This window comes from Notolepis coatsorum (genome assembly GCF_963971535.1).
Source record: "Notolepis coatsorum genome assembly, chromosome: 3".
Lineage (NCBI taxonomy): Eukaryota > Metazoa > Chordata > Actinopteri > Aulopiformes > Paralepididae > Notolepis > Notolepis coatsorum.
The window spans coordinates 130,521,745-130,535,446 of record NC_140167.1 but is presented as its reverse complement, the minus strand read 5'-3'; the positions used below and the strand labels follow the sequence as shown (position 1 = coordinate 130,535,446).

General features: G+C 40.7%; 1 protein-coding gene across 2 annotated transcripts in view; it reads right to left on the bottom strand.

Annotated features, from left to right (window-relative positions):
• The window catches only part of LOC311224416 (carboxy-terminal domain RNA polymerase II polypeptide A small phosphatase 1-like), a 172,267-nt gene that overhangs the window by 120,930 nt on the left and 37,635 nt on the right, over positions 1–13,702 (bottom strand). Inside the window, exon 1 of one of the 2 annotated variants that reach the window (XM_084309387.1) lies at positions 11,120–11,245. The exons of the other annotated variant lie outside the window; for it this stretch is intronic. Within the exon in view, the coding sequence (XP_084165513.1) occupies positions 11,120–11,177 (58 nt within the window). The 5' untranslated portion in view covers positions 11,178–11,245. Of the gene's footprint in view, positions 1–11,119; positions 11,246–13,702 lie in introns of those variants that run through there. 2 annotated transcript variants of the gene reach the window in all.

The window sequence follows — 13,702 nt, the reverse complement described above, 5'->3', positions numbered from 1 at the left end:
TTTTCTGTAACGCGCTGGGTTCTCTGGCGGCCGCCTGAGAACAGCCCACCATTCTGATACCTGTCACTTGTCTTCCCTGTCACTTGTCTCCCCTGTCACTTATTGTTTGGGTCTCCTGATTGGCTGTCATTAGGGATGGGTATCGTTAGGATTTTATCGATACTACTACTCTTATCGATACTGCTTAACTGTTCGGTACTTTATTGATACTCTTATCGGTTCTTTTTTGTTTAGCAAGAAAATATAAAAATTAGGGATGTCCGATATTATCGGCCGACCGATATTATCGGCCGATATCGGCAGTAAAATGTGATATCGGAAAATATCGGTATCGGTAAAAAAAAAAGGCAAGCAAGTAAGAACCAATTCTTATTTTATTTATTGTCAAAAGTATGCATGTTGTTTTAATTCAACAACAAGAGATATGTAATGTTAATTTTAACTTTTTTAATGATCATATTTTGCACAGATAATGCTTACATTTAGAAAGCCTTTTGAATGCATCCAGTGAAATTATTAGTTACCTGAAATTATTCCGTTTTTTTGGGGGGAAACCCTGCATATATCGGTATCGGTTGATATCGGTATCGGTATCGGAAATTAAGAGTTGGACAATATCGGAATATCGGTATCGGTAAAAAAGCCAATATCGAGCATCCCTAATAAAAATTATTAAGAACAGAATCGACATTGCTTTATTATTCTTTTATATAACTATATTACTGCACATGGCTACTTTTTTATCAATTAATACAAGCAGTCAGATAAATTAACAATTTTGGGACTTTCTATTTTATTTAGAAAGTTCTTAAATCGCGGTCAGGTGGCGTAGCGGAGATTGCGTTCGTCACCAACACCGGAGATGCTGGATTCGCCTGTTCGAATCCAGCTCACAGCTCCGGCGTTGTCACCAGCTTGGCTGGCCGTTCACACTAATACAATTGGCTGTATTAGAGGGTGGGAAAGCTGGCGGGTGGGTCCGGGTTGTTGTAAACAGCGACTCCTACAGTTCGGTCGGGGCGCCTGCTCAGCGTGGATAGGATCTAACGGGGGTAGTGTGATCCTTCCACACGTTATACCCTCTCAGTGAGAGTCCGCGCTGCCAGGTGAAAAGAAGCGGTTGATTGGCTAGACGTGTGTCGGAGGAAGCACGTGATAGCCTCCACTCTCCCAGACCGACTGTGGGGGGTAAGTGCGCAGCGACCAGGAAGGGGATTGGGAATTGGCATAACGACTAACATTGGGATGGGAGAAAATCGGAGGAAAAAGGAGGGGGAAAAAGATCAATAAAAAAAAAAAAAAAAAAGTTCTTAAATCAGAATGTCCCACCCAATACCCAGCTGTTAAAAACGGTTCAATACTCCATGTTATTAGTAGAGGCTGTGTGTCTTGGTGCGCTCCGGTTTCTGTTTACGGTTTGCGTTTTGAGCATGTAAGCTTGCCGTAGGCGATGATGTCACGCTCAAACGTCAACAGGAAGAGTTTAACACACGGTGGTGGACACTGGATGCTGATATAAAGAAACAAATAACCAATAAATATGAAGTTATATTTGAACCTCTGTTGTCAAGCCTTGTCAATATAACCCACCCCTTTTTCTCACGAATGGAACTGGTGTCGTGGAGTCCGCTTTGAGCGTTTTCCAGGGTTAGCGGCTAACGCTAAGCTAACGCTAGTTAGCTTAGCCTATTTAGTACTAGTTAGCAGCTAACATTGCTTGCATCAATTATATTGCATGTCATTGATCTACCGGTCGATCACGGCCGACTGGTTGGGCACCACTGGTCTATAGAAATAAATGCATTCGAACAAGAAACCAATGTATAGTAGACATAGCAATGGCAAAAAAAGTTGAGTGTGAGTAATAATGGCTCACTGCGGCTCGCTTCTTGTGCAGAGACAGAGAGAGGAGAGATAGTTTGCAACGTTTAAAGGCCAACTTGCAGGTTGTATTTTTGTTCAATAAACAATGTGGACTAGGCCAACGGTGACTTTCATAAAGAAGAAAAAAATAATATTGAAATTGACCCAGTATTAGCATTTTTATCAAACATTTTGTCTGCCCAACACAATCACCACGCACATGGATATTTTAATCAATGGTTCATAACGTGTGCGTGTAATAGAAATGATGTCGTCACGGCAGGTGCAGGGCACCTGAAAGTCACACACACACAGAGAGTCTGAGAGTCACACACAGCTAGTGGCAGGCAGAGAGCCTTGCTACTACTAGCCGAGGAGTAATGAATGAAAATGTATCTGTTTCACCTAACAACACTATTGCTCCGTGATCATAGCCATCCATCTCTAAAGCTAACCACTATTTGTAAAATCCACAACCATGTTACCATATTTGTACTAATGAAAATCATTGTGTCGTTGTACATATTGTGTATACACCGTTAGAAGCTAGCTAAGTTAGCTAACGTAGCTTAGCTTAGCTTGGTAGCCGAAACTCATAACATCACCCGATTTAAAATGGTTCTCTCCTCTTTGTATACCTTTGTCATCACAAGTATTCTGCCAAGGAACTTATGGACACGACAATAGTAGTAGTTATAAGGTGTTTGAGCTTGTAGCGTTAGTTAGCTCATAGCTATCGTCACTGATGCACCGAGTGCAGCTAAAGGGGCTACTATCGTATCAACATGCCAGGGCGCATAGCTTGCTAGCCGGCAGGATGTGTGTGCAGCAGTGCTTTGCCTCACAGGTCTGAGAAGAGGACCTACACATTTTACTCGTTCCCAAAACTCTTTTACATGCACGACAGTAGACATAATGCTAACGTTAGCGGGGTAACGTTAGCCAGAGCCATATAGCCAGCTTGATACTATGACCCGGGGATAAGGCGACAACCCACAGACCAGTAGCGCTGCTGTACTGAACAACAGGCTGCCTAGTGGTAAATGTAGTTCTTTTTTTACAACATTAAAAACATTATAACTACCTTGTTTCAATCAGTTGTAGCTGGTCCATCAAAGTCTCCGACGATTAAACCCATTTGCGTCTTGTGAGGCGTCCATTTGGATCAAGGAAATAGCTTTCTGCACTCGTCAAAACTCCTTGTAGTGGATCAGAAGTAGGGGAAAGTTGCCTCGCGTGACGTCATGGCCCTGATAGCTCTGATAAGCTTTTTTGATTCGTGCGTGCATGTTATTCGTGCATGGACCTTTTTAACTCTTTCTGAGTGGCATTTCCGGCGTCAAATGGAAAAAAAATAATAATTAAATTAGATACCAATGATGTAAACTACCCATAATTGAAGAGTAGGGTTTAACCTGCAAGTTGGGCTTTAAATTCCTCGAAAAAAAACTCATTGTAATAATAATTTCTAGAGTATCGATAGTAGTACCGATAACGTCGGAGCTTATCAATAATCAATTTTTTTCTAATTTAGTACCGGTTCCCGTTTAGAACCGGGGTCTGGGGGGCACCCCTAGCTGTCACTGTAGTGCGCTTAGTATGTCTGGAATGTGGTCTTATTTAACCCCTGTCTTTCTGCTTCTAGTTGTCGGATCTTCACATTCTCCCTGCACGGTACACGGAGGTACCTCAGGCTCTGGACGTTGCTGTTATTATTATTATCTTCTTTCTCTCCTAGACGCCCTGTCAGGGCTGTACACTGCGACGAGATGATCGCGAATTGCCCCTTTAATTGGCCGTTGCGATTGGTAAATATTATCTGGGGGCGGGCTTGCGAGTAGTGCTTTCAAGCCTTGCATTCGCATTTCACTCCTAAATTATCCAAGGCGTGTGATGACGCGATGACGTCACTCACGCGAGCTGAGCAGTGAGCACTCAGCAGGTATGATCAGCGGGAACAATCGACTGAGCACTCACTCTGATAGACTGGCTGACTGTCTGATTCATTTAGCTATGAAGAAAAGTAAAGTTAGTATTGCTTCATATTTTCGACGCGTTCAACCTCCTATAGTGAGCCGAACTGAACTGAACTCAGACACACGGAGAGAGCTGCGGCGTCTGCTGCTCCTCCTCCCTCCCGCACCCGTGGCTGTTGTAAACACTAGTCTCTAGTGGGACACTGGGACCTCGGTGAGCCTGCCAGCCGGCTAGCTACTGATATCAACAAATGCTACAGCAAGTCTAGTAGTGCATGATAGCTCGCGTTAGCTCACTGTTCAAAACGAAACGTCCCATTAAACTAAATAGCTACAGATAGCTCCTGATATCAATGTCTTATAACACTGAGTCGATGCGTATTCGAGCTGAGGGCACGCTGAATATAGTCAATAGGGTCCAGCTGCAGCGCCGGAGAATCCTGGCCGTAGCTGGAGGCTACAGTATAGGGTCCAGCTGCAGCTCCGGAGAATCCTGGCCGTAGCTGGAGGCTACTCGAGTTAGGGCTGGGCGATAAAACGATAACGATAACTATCGCGATAAATTATTTCCTCGAAATAAACATGAAACGTGGTCGCAAAGTTTCGATATATCGATTTTCCAAGCTTGGCTCCGTTCAGCCTCGGCTCACCACACTCACTGACAACAACCAACGTTACGTGATGACGTGTTTACGCACAACAGCTAACAACCAATCAGTGAAGGAGATGGCCGAGAGCGAAGTATACCCGGAAGGAGGTAGGACTCACTCAACAACCAGGCTTGCTAGGCTAATTAGCTTGCACGCCGATGTTTTATATATTTACGTGCCGAGTATGTGTGTGACGTGAATTCTGAGGCCACGTTTATAGTAGTGGGGGTATACAGTGGACGTCATTTCAATATATTGTGGCGGAAGAGAGTATTTTAGTGTAATATTTAGCACATTGTCATGAAATACACCGCTTAGATACTACAGGCTTGCTAGGCTAATTAGCTTGCACGCCGATGTTTTATATATTTACGTGCCGAGTATGTGTGTGTTTTGAATTCTGAGGCCACGTTTATAGTAGTGTGAGGTATACAGTTCGTTTCAATATATTGTGGCGGAAGAGAGTATTTTAGTGTCATATTTATTGTCATGAGATACTCCGCTTGTCGGCTAACGTGTAACGTGTGCGGACTGATGACGACATCAACTCGACTTGAGACATTCGCAGCAGCATAAGAAGTAAATTAAACTTGACGGACATTATATCGACGATAATTATCGATATCGAATTATATGAAAATAATTTTATAATTTTATCGCGATAACGTTTTTGGTCATATCGCCCAGCCCTAACTCGAGTACACACAGACAGTGGAGCTGGTTGCATATAGCGAGCATTTTGACTTGTTGCGTGGTGGCGATGTCTCGCAGATAATACAACTACAAGTATGATTATATAATATATATATTTTATTAAAAAAAATTGTATATGAAATTAAAAAAAATATTTTTTTTTAAATCAAAAACAATCGATATAAATAATGGGTAAAATTGTTATTTAAAAATGTGCCCCTAAAAAAATTTGTTTGCCCCTAAATTTCTCATTTAGGGGCAAGTGTGCCCCTAGTGAAAAAGCTTAGCGTACAGCCCTGCCTGTGTCAGTGTTTGCTACCTGTTGGAATTACTCTAGGTGTACCGTTCTACAAATAAAGAGAACCACCGTTAATGAGTAAAAAGTAAAAACCTTCTCTGCTTCTACTTATTGCTCCACAACTGGAACCTACCTGCCTCCGTCGTAAAATTTTTCCAGTATTTAGCATTGCTTTATAGCAATAGGGGTTAGTATCAATGGGTCTGTGTCTCTAATTACCATATTGACTCATCAGTCTAGTCTCGAGTTCACGAGATCTTCCCTGATTTGACGGTATTGCTGACGTGAATAGGGTACTGATTTGCATAACTAACGCCCCCTCTATGGTTGACAGCGACAACAGAGCGAGTGGAAATATACACTTCCTCAAACAGAGCGAGAACGAGCGAGCGAGTGAGAGAGAGGGAGAGAGAGATAGAGAGAGAGAGAGAGAGAGAGAGAGAGAGAGAGAGAGAGAGAGAGAGAGAGAGAGAGAGAGAGAGAGAGAGAGAGAGAGAGAGAGATGGGGAAACAAACCGTGCGCGGTTGGAAGCAGTGGCACACACTCATTTACACACAACCTGGACCTCGCGGGGAAGCAGCAGTGGCACACACTAATTTACACACAACCTGGACCTCGCGGGGAAGCAGTGGAGAGATAACTTTATGCTCTGTGTCCCTCTCTCTCTCCCTCCCTCCCTCTCCCCCTCTCTCTCTCTATCTCTCTCTGTCTGCCAGTCGCAGACTGTGGGTGACTTGTCACTCAAAGCGCTTATGGACAGAGCCCATCCAAAAATAGCTTGAAATCCTGAGGCTGAAAAATGATGCTTTTTTTGAGTACTTGATCAAAAATATAAAACAATGAATTTTTTTGAAAATAAACTTTCTGATGTGTTCCATAGACTCTCAGGAATTGTGTAAAGTTGCCCAAATAGTGCAAGGAATAGCAATGCATGTCCCCTTTAAGTTCACTGTTTTATACTTCCTGTTTGTTTTGTTTTTAACCTCGACTTTAACTGCCTTGCTGTGTTTTTATGATCTGTAAGGTGACCTTGGGTGTCGTGAAAGGCGCCACCAAATAAAATGTATTATTATATTTGAATACAATTGTCATCGTGCTATTTCATTCAGAGTGTTTACTTTAACTTTTTTAATACTGCAAGGACACTTTTTTTTATTAACTTTCTGTATAACAGTATATTCCTTCATGATGTGTAAATGTCGTGGAATAAGGTATAGTAAAAAGCCATGCCTTTCCACGATGGTATACCATCATACCATCTCATGCACAGAGAAGAGAGAACCCTAGTGTAGGAGTACTGGTTGACGGTTTTAGCATTCAATATCTTACATGGAGAAAGTGCACATTTAAATTGGATGCTAAAATGACGTTTGCTCAAGGTGATATCAGTTAGTATGTCCACCATGCCCTTCCTACACATAGCCGCAGCTTCCCTTGTGACATTCTGCTGATGCACATTGAGAGGTGCCAGAGTGCACACTGGAAACAATCGGAACCATTCTATATATTCAGAGCACAGCACTATAAAAATTCCAGTTTGTTTATTGAGAACATTCAGAGCAGAGCACACTCTGGTCATTCTGGCCGAGAGAGTGACAGCTTATGACAATGTCAAATGACACCAAACTTAATGGCCAAGCTTCCTAGTAATCTAGCACTGGTCCACAAAAGTGAATGGTTCTGCATTTCAAAAGCAGAGCTCACAGTAGCCTTTCACACACGAGTAGGATGTTATTTATTTTATACATGACTATTTTTAACCATGCTTTGTTGTCTAAACAGGTAGATCCATCCAATGGAACCATCTCTTTTATAATAAAACATCAAGATTGCCATTCACATTCTTTACACGTCCCTTCTTCTGATCAACAACTGGCATTGTTGAGATTAACTGAATTCCTTAACCCATTGCATGTAGGGCTGGGAGATACAGTACAGTATAGGCTACTAAATACTAAGGTATACTAAGGTCATCGATCTATGTACAGTAAAGGTATGGATTCTTACTATAATAAATTAATAATTTCAATTTGTTCAAGATTCTTACTATACCATTGTCAAAGACATAGAAATGGAAAACATATACACATATATATTTTATATAAAAAGTGCTGTAAGTGGTATTTGTTTTGTTAAATGTTCTACATTCTGACAGCCATCACTCATATAGTGTTTGGTCAGTAACATGGGTCTTGCCGTTCCTCCGCTCTGCAGTAAACACAAAATACATTTTGTAGTATCCCGTTCCCACTTTATCCAACCACACACTGTAAAAATGGTCTGGCAAAAATAAGAAATACAAATGGTTTTAAGCGTCATCAAGCATGTGCTTCAAACAAGTAAAATAATCTGTGAGCTAATTTGGCTCTGCAACATTTCTTGAAATTAATAAAAACATCTAGGGTTCTCTCTCCTGATTTGATACAATTATTTTCTGTTTACTGCAGAGCGGAGGGACTGGGAGACACATGTTACTGACCAAACACTCGTATATCGATGATGGCCTTCAGAATGTAGAGCTATTTAATACTTATTTTAACAAAATAAATATATATAATAAATAAATAAATATATATATATATATATTGTTATACTGTAAATTATAAATATGAATCACTGTTATAAATGCACTTGCATGGACAGGTTGTGTTAATTTCTACTGAACTTTCATTTTAAAGTTTAAAGATGAGATGCTACGGTTACCAAAAGGTATCACATGTAAATAGCAGGGAAACAGTTCGACAGTAACCTAATCCCTCTTTACATCCTGCTCACACTGCATCCTCCAAGACACGATACTGATAATGAGCTTGCAGCTTTCCCAAGAAGCTGTGACAGCCCTGCGACACAACGTGTTTTAGCACGCTAAATTAAAAGCGGGCTTAACCAGGTCCGTTTCGGTTAGGCGTGCTTCTTTATGGGCTGCTTCTATTCCTATCCAGACGGAGAAAGAATGAGGCCTATCTGCGACTGACTTCTCGACACTCGATACTCCGCTACAATGTGACAGCTTGCTTCTCGCCCTTCGGAGCAAAGGGTACGGCGGGTTCAGGGATGGCGGACATGGGCGGGTAATAGGACCCAGGTTTGGATGCTTTCTTGAATTATGCTGAGGAAATTATCATTACATTACATTTGACTTAATCGTAGTTTATTTCAGAATCCTGAAGGGCCAAGTGCACAGTGACATCTCAAACAAGGAATTTGATCCGATGTTTGGTAAGAAAATCTACAAACAAATGGCAACTAATTAAAACCCCAAGGAGAATCGGCATGCTTTTCAAGCATTCAACATTTCAAGACTTTCTGATCCCAAATTTCATGAAATCTATGATTTTTGCACCACTATCCCTCTGTTCACAGGCAGCTATTCTGTGAAATAAAAAAAGGGCCGAACACAGCTCCCCCGTTTCCTCCACTGCGGCCTCTCTCTCCTGGAATGCAGTCATGTCTTGGACTCACGACCCTTGGTCAAGAGGAAGTAAGTAATCCAAGAGAGGCCGGAGTTGGTCTGTGTGAAGGTTGGTATGGACTGTACTGCCACCCTCAGGCCATACTTGGCAGTACAAATGATATCACACGATACTGAGGTTCTGCAGCTTGTGGGCCACTGAGGCCCAAACAATAAACATCAATGTTTATTGTTCATCATCTATCTGTATATAACACTTTTGTTGTCATTTCTAAATGAATGATGAAATGCAAATATGTATAGATAGGTCTTGGCTTGATACGAGTTCATATCAGACCTTTGTTCAATGTGCTTTTCCACTGTAGAGATATTTGATACCCATTAATTGAATACCTCAGACGAAGAACCATATAACTCCATTTAAAATTTTCAGAGGAATAATGTTTTCATAACTTTATTATCTAAAGATGGTAAGTTAGAGTGTTGTGTTCATTCATAATTAAAGAAAGTAGAGGCTGAGTACTTTCTGGTGATATCACATTCACACTCCAAGTGATTGCTGTCCAAAGAATTTAAAAACAGAGTTAGGCCTATATGGCTCTTCAGTTCAAGGGTTCAATTGTGCAGATTCATAACTTCCATAGGCTTCCAGTGTATCTGAAGATGTACCTTCAACCACCTTGTAGTCTACACGTTTGACCTTTTAAAGTTCACCGTTCCAGGTCGCTGTTTGGCGGCATTATAGATTATACCTTTAAAACGTCAACGTTCAGCGTTCAACGTTGCACTAGACCTGCAGGTAAAACAAAGCCGTTTTCACCAAATGTGGTGATTTTTGAGCTTCAAGGACATTTTCAGATACACTGGAATTTAGGGATGCAGCAATTAACCAACTTCACTATTAACCACATGTGAAGATGTCATGATCACTTAACACTTAACCATACGCATTTTATAAGCTACATTATCTATGGACTATGTCTACAGTATTCTGTGGTATTTCTAGTCTATTTTTAAGATATGTTTTTCTGTACTAAAAAAACTACTGTCTTATAGCCTAAATCTACAAAGGAAATGCAATTATAATCGTATGCGTCTTTTTCCCTTTTATTTAGCCAAATTAATTACCAGATAATAATTGTAATACCATGCAATTGTGATCATTCCTCAGATAAAAAATGTACAGATCAAAATATCATACCATTGCATTCCTACTGGATAATCTGATTAATCTGAATTCAGCAATTCTGGGAAAAGTACTTCAGATTCTGAATATCTCAATATAGTCCCCCGCCATCCCATATCGCCCAGTCTTAGCCATGATTATACCATTATCGCTATCGCACCTATACCCAACCTGATGATTTAACAATCAATAACCAATCGTGTCCAACTAAAACAATATAATCTAATTCCTGACAGACAGATGCAGAATGGAGGCAGACGCGAGAGGCATACAGTATGTCAGCGCAGGAGCAAACACACCAAGCATGGGAGTTTTTTTTTATGTATTCTGGGAACACTGCAAATTAACACAAATCACCTTGGTCAGAGTACAGAGTCTCTCTTGTACAGAGTAAACTTACAGTAGGTTAGCTATATATATATTATATATATATATATATATATTTATATATATTAGAGCTGGGCCGTTAACGGCGTTAACGTGCTGCGTTAACGCTATACTAGTATCGCGCGATAATATAATTAACGCATTAATCTAAAAAAAAATAAAAAAATAAAAAATGTTTTTTTTTTTTTTTTTTTTTTTACCTTTATTTACCCAGGGTAGGTTCGCTGAGCACAGATGCTCTTTTTCAGGAACGCCCTGCTTCACATTCACACAGTTCCATTCACACCTGGGAGCTGCCCAGTACAACCACAGTTGACACCATTGGCCACTGAGCAACTCCACTGGAGCAGTTGATTCAAGCCATGTCACATAGTTCAAGTTTGAAATGATTCTTTCTGTTTTGCTCCTGAGAGTGCTAGATACTGTACTGTACTGGTAATATTATTTATGTGTGTTAACTTCTGAATAAAACAACTTATTAAACACAAGTACATCTTATTGAACATTATTTTGATATTTCATTACCAATTATCATAGCAAAACAGCTTTTTCAAACAGTCTGTAATGCATTTTGGAAACGGGAGATGGGCTCATGGTGTAATGGGCCACCTGGCCTGAGAAACATAAGGAGGAAAGAAAAAGTAAGGACTTACTTCTGGTCATTATTTGGGTAGAACACACATATTTTGGGGTGCTCCAGTAGCACACCATGTTACCGCGCTCGCGCGGGACTCCGTGCTGCGTCACGGATCTGGTTGACTCCGAGTTCGATTCCCGGACCCGCCGTCATTTGCCGAATGTCTCCCCCTGCTCTCTCTCCCGTTTCACCCTGCAACTGTCGGTCATGCTTGACCAGGAAAGCGATAAACGCTAAAAAATAAAGTAAAAAAAAAAAAAAAAAAACACACATATTTTGAATGCCTTCGGCAGGTTTTTTTTTTTTTTTTTTTTTAGCCATTTTAATTAAATCCAGGATTGCAGATAGATTAATCTAGATTAAAAAAATTAATCTATGCCCACCTCTAATATATATATATATATATATATATATATATATATATATATATATATATATATATATATATATATATATATATATATATATATATATATATATTTGTACATGGGGTTGACTTAGGATCAAATCTGTATATTATACAAGGGGGGGCTGTATACATTGTGTTATTATTATCTAGAGTTTACATATTCTTGTATTCTTCATATACATTTATTCTTGTATTTATATTGCTATTTGTATTACCCTGCCTGTGCTGCTATGACCCCTGCATTTCCCCAAGGGAATTAATAAAGACGCATCTTATTTTTATCTTATCTGCATTTCTGTGGTGTCTGCATTCCGCACCGAGAATAAAGCCTCGAGGCAGACTTGATTTGCTACCCTCCTCAAGCCAGGCAGAGAGATATGCAAATACGTACAACTATGGACTCAGACTCTATCGGCAGTGAAGGAATGGTATTGGTGCATACATCACACCTACAGCTATAGACAGACTCTATCGGGCAGTGAAGGAATGGTATTGGTGCATACAGTACATCACACCTACAGCTATAGACAGACTATAGGGCAGTGAAGGAATGGTAGGGGTGCACCGATATGAAAATTGGCCACCGATACCGATTGTTCAACTAACACAATCGGCCGATACCGATACCGATACTTGTGGCAAAAAATAAGTATTTGTAATTTGTTTTAATATTTTTTTTAATTATTATTATTTTTTTTTTTATGAAACTACTGTATATTTGTATGTGTATGTTTGTATTTGTAGGCCTCTTTACTTACTTAAAAAAAGGAAACATCAAGAAATATGTTTATGGTATCACTATCCCTCTCCCAGTATCGTCTGGCGGCCTGCAGAGGGATACTATTTTCTCAACCAGAGCTTTCAACCAATGCAATGGAACCATTCTGGCGGCCTGCAGCGGGATACTATTCTCTCAACCAGAGCTTTCAACCAATGCAATGGAACCATTTTGATTGACAGTCGATTCTGCCAATTACGCCACACCGCTAGCACCCACCTCCTGCTGTTCTTACCACCAATCGGCAAGCGTTTATTCATTTTCTACTTCGGGGCATGCCGCCATTGATCTGCTTGCGAGAATGCGAGTCAAACTCAGAACCACAACAAGCTAATACGTTAGCTGCCCGGCAGTGCCCGCCGACCAGCGCGCTCCACAGGATGGCCAAACGAGACACAATGATTTTACTGCAACAAATGTTATAATAAAACAAAGCCTTTCTATACATTTGTCTGGTTGAAAACTTTATTAACAGATTGCAGAATGGGTAGTTGGGTACGGAATGGAACCGAGCTATGAACGGCTTGCTTGCTATCTTCGGGTAAATACTATGCTGATGTAATTGAACGTGTAACTAACTATATAACGTTAATGCCACAAAACGAATGTTTGTGTCATTTTAACAGCAGATACTTTCTTAAATGCCATCCTCCCGACAGAGCGGTGTTGATGGGGAGCTCTGATGGGTTCGCTTGGTTGTGTTATTAGCATTGAACAGCTAACCGAAAGCTAGCGTTAACTAATGTTAAAGGTTTAGCCATAACGTTACGTTGGCTAAAGTTGGGGCTATTCATAATCCAGCAATAATGGCTGCAGACCTGCAAGCAAAGTACAGCAAGTTGGCAAAGGAGTATTCCAACGTAAATCACATTTTCACCAGTAACGTTAAGTCTTCTGCCTCCCGGTAGCTCATGCTAGCTCATGTTAGCGTCGTCACTGAGTGACCACCTTGCGTACACAATTAATGACATGTTGCGGACAGCCATATCGGTGACAATGTTTAGCTTTTAGTGCCAAATGATAAGAGTCTGAAGCGGAGTCTCAAAAGAGAATGTTGAATATTTAGTAGTAACTTTGATGCAGTAGCTTGTGTGTGTGTGTGGGGGGGTAGTTGGGTACGGAATGAGCAACGGAATGGAACTGAGCTATGAACGGACTCGGAGTAATGCCTTGCTGCTATGGGTAATAATAATATGCGGATGTTATTGTCCGTGTAACACTAACTATATAACGTTAATGCCACAAAACGAATGCCTTGTTAATCATAAGTAGTAACTTTGATGCAGTAGCTTGTGTGTGTGTGTGGGGGACGGCGGGCGTTGTGCAGGTAGGTCGCGAGTGAACTTTTTTTTTTTTGCCTTTTGACGCTACACAAATTGATGGTTATTTATCGGCGACTGCTATCGGCACAT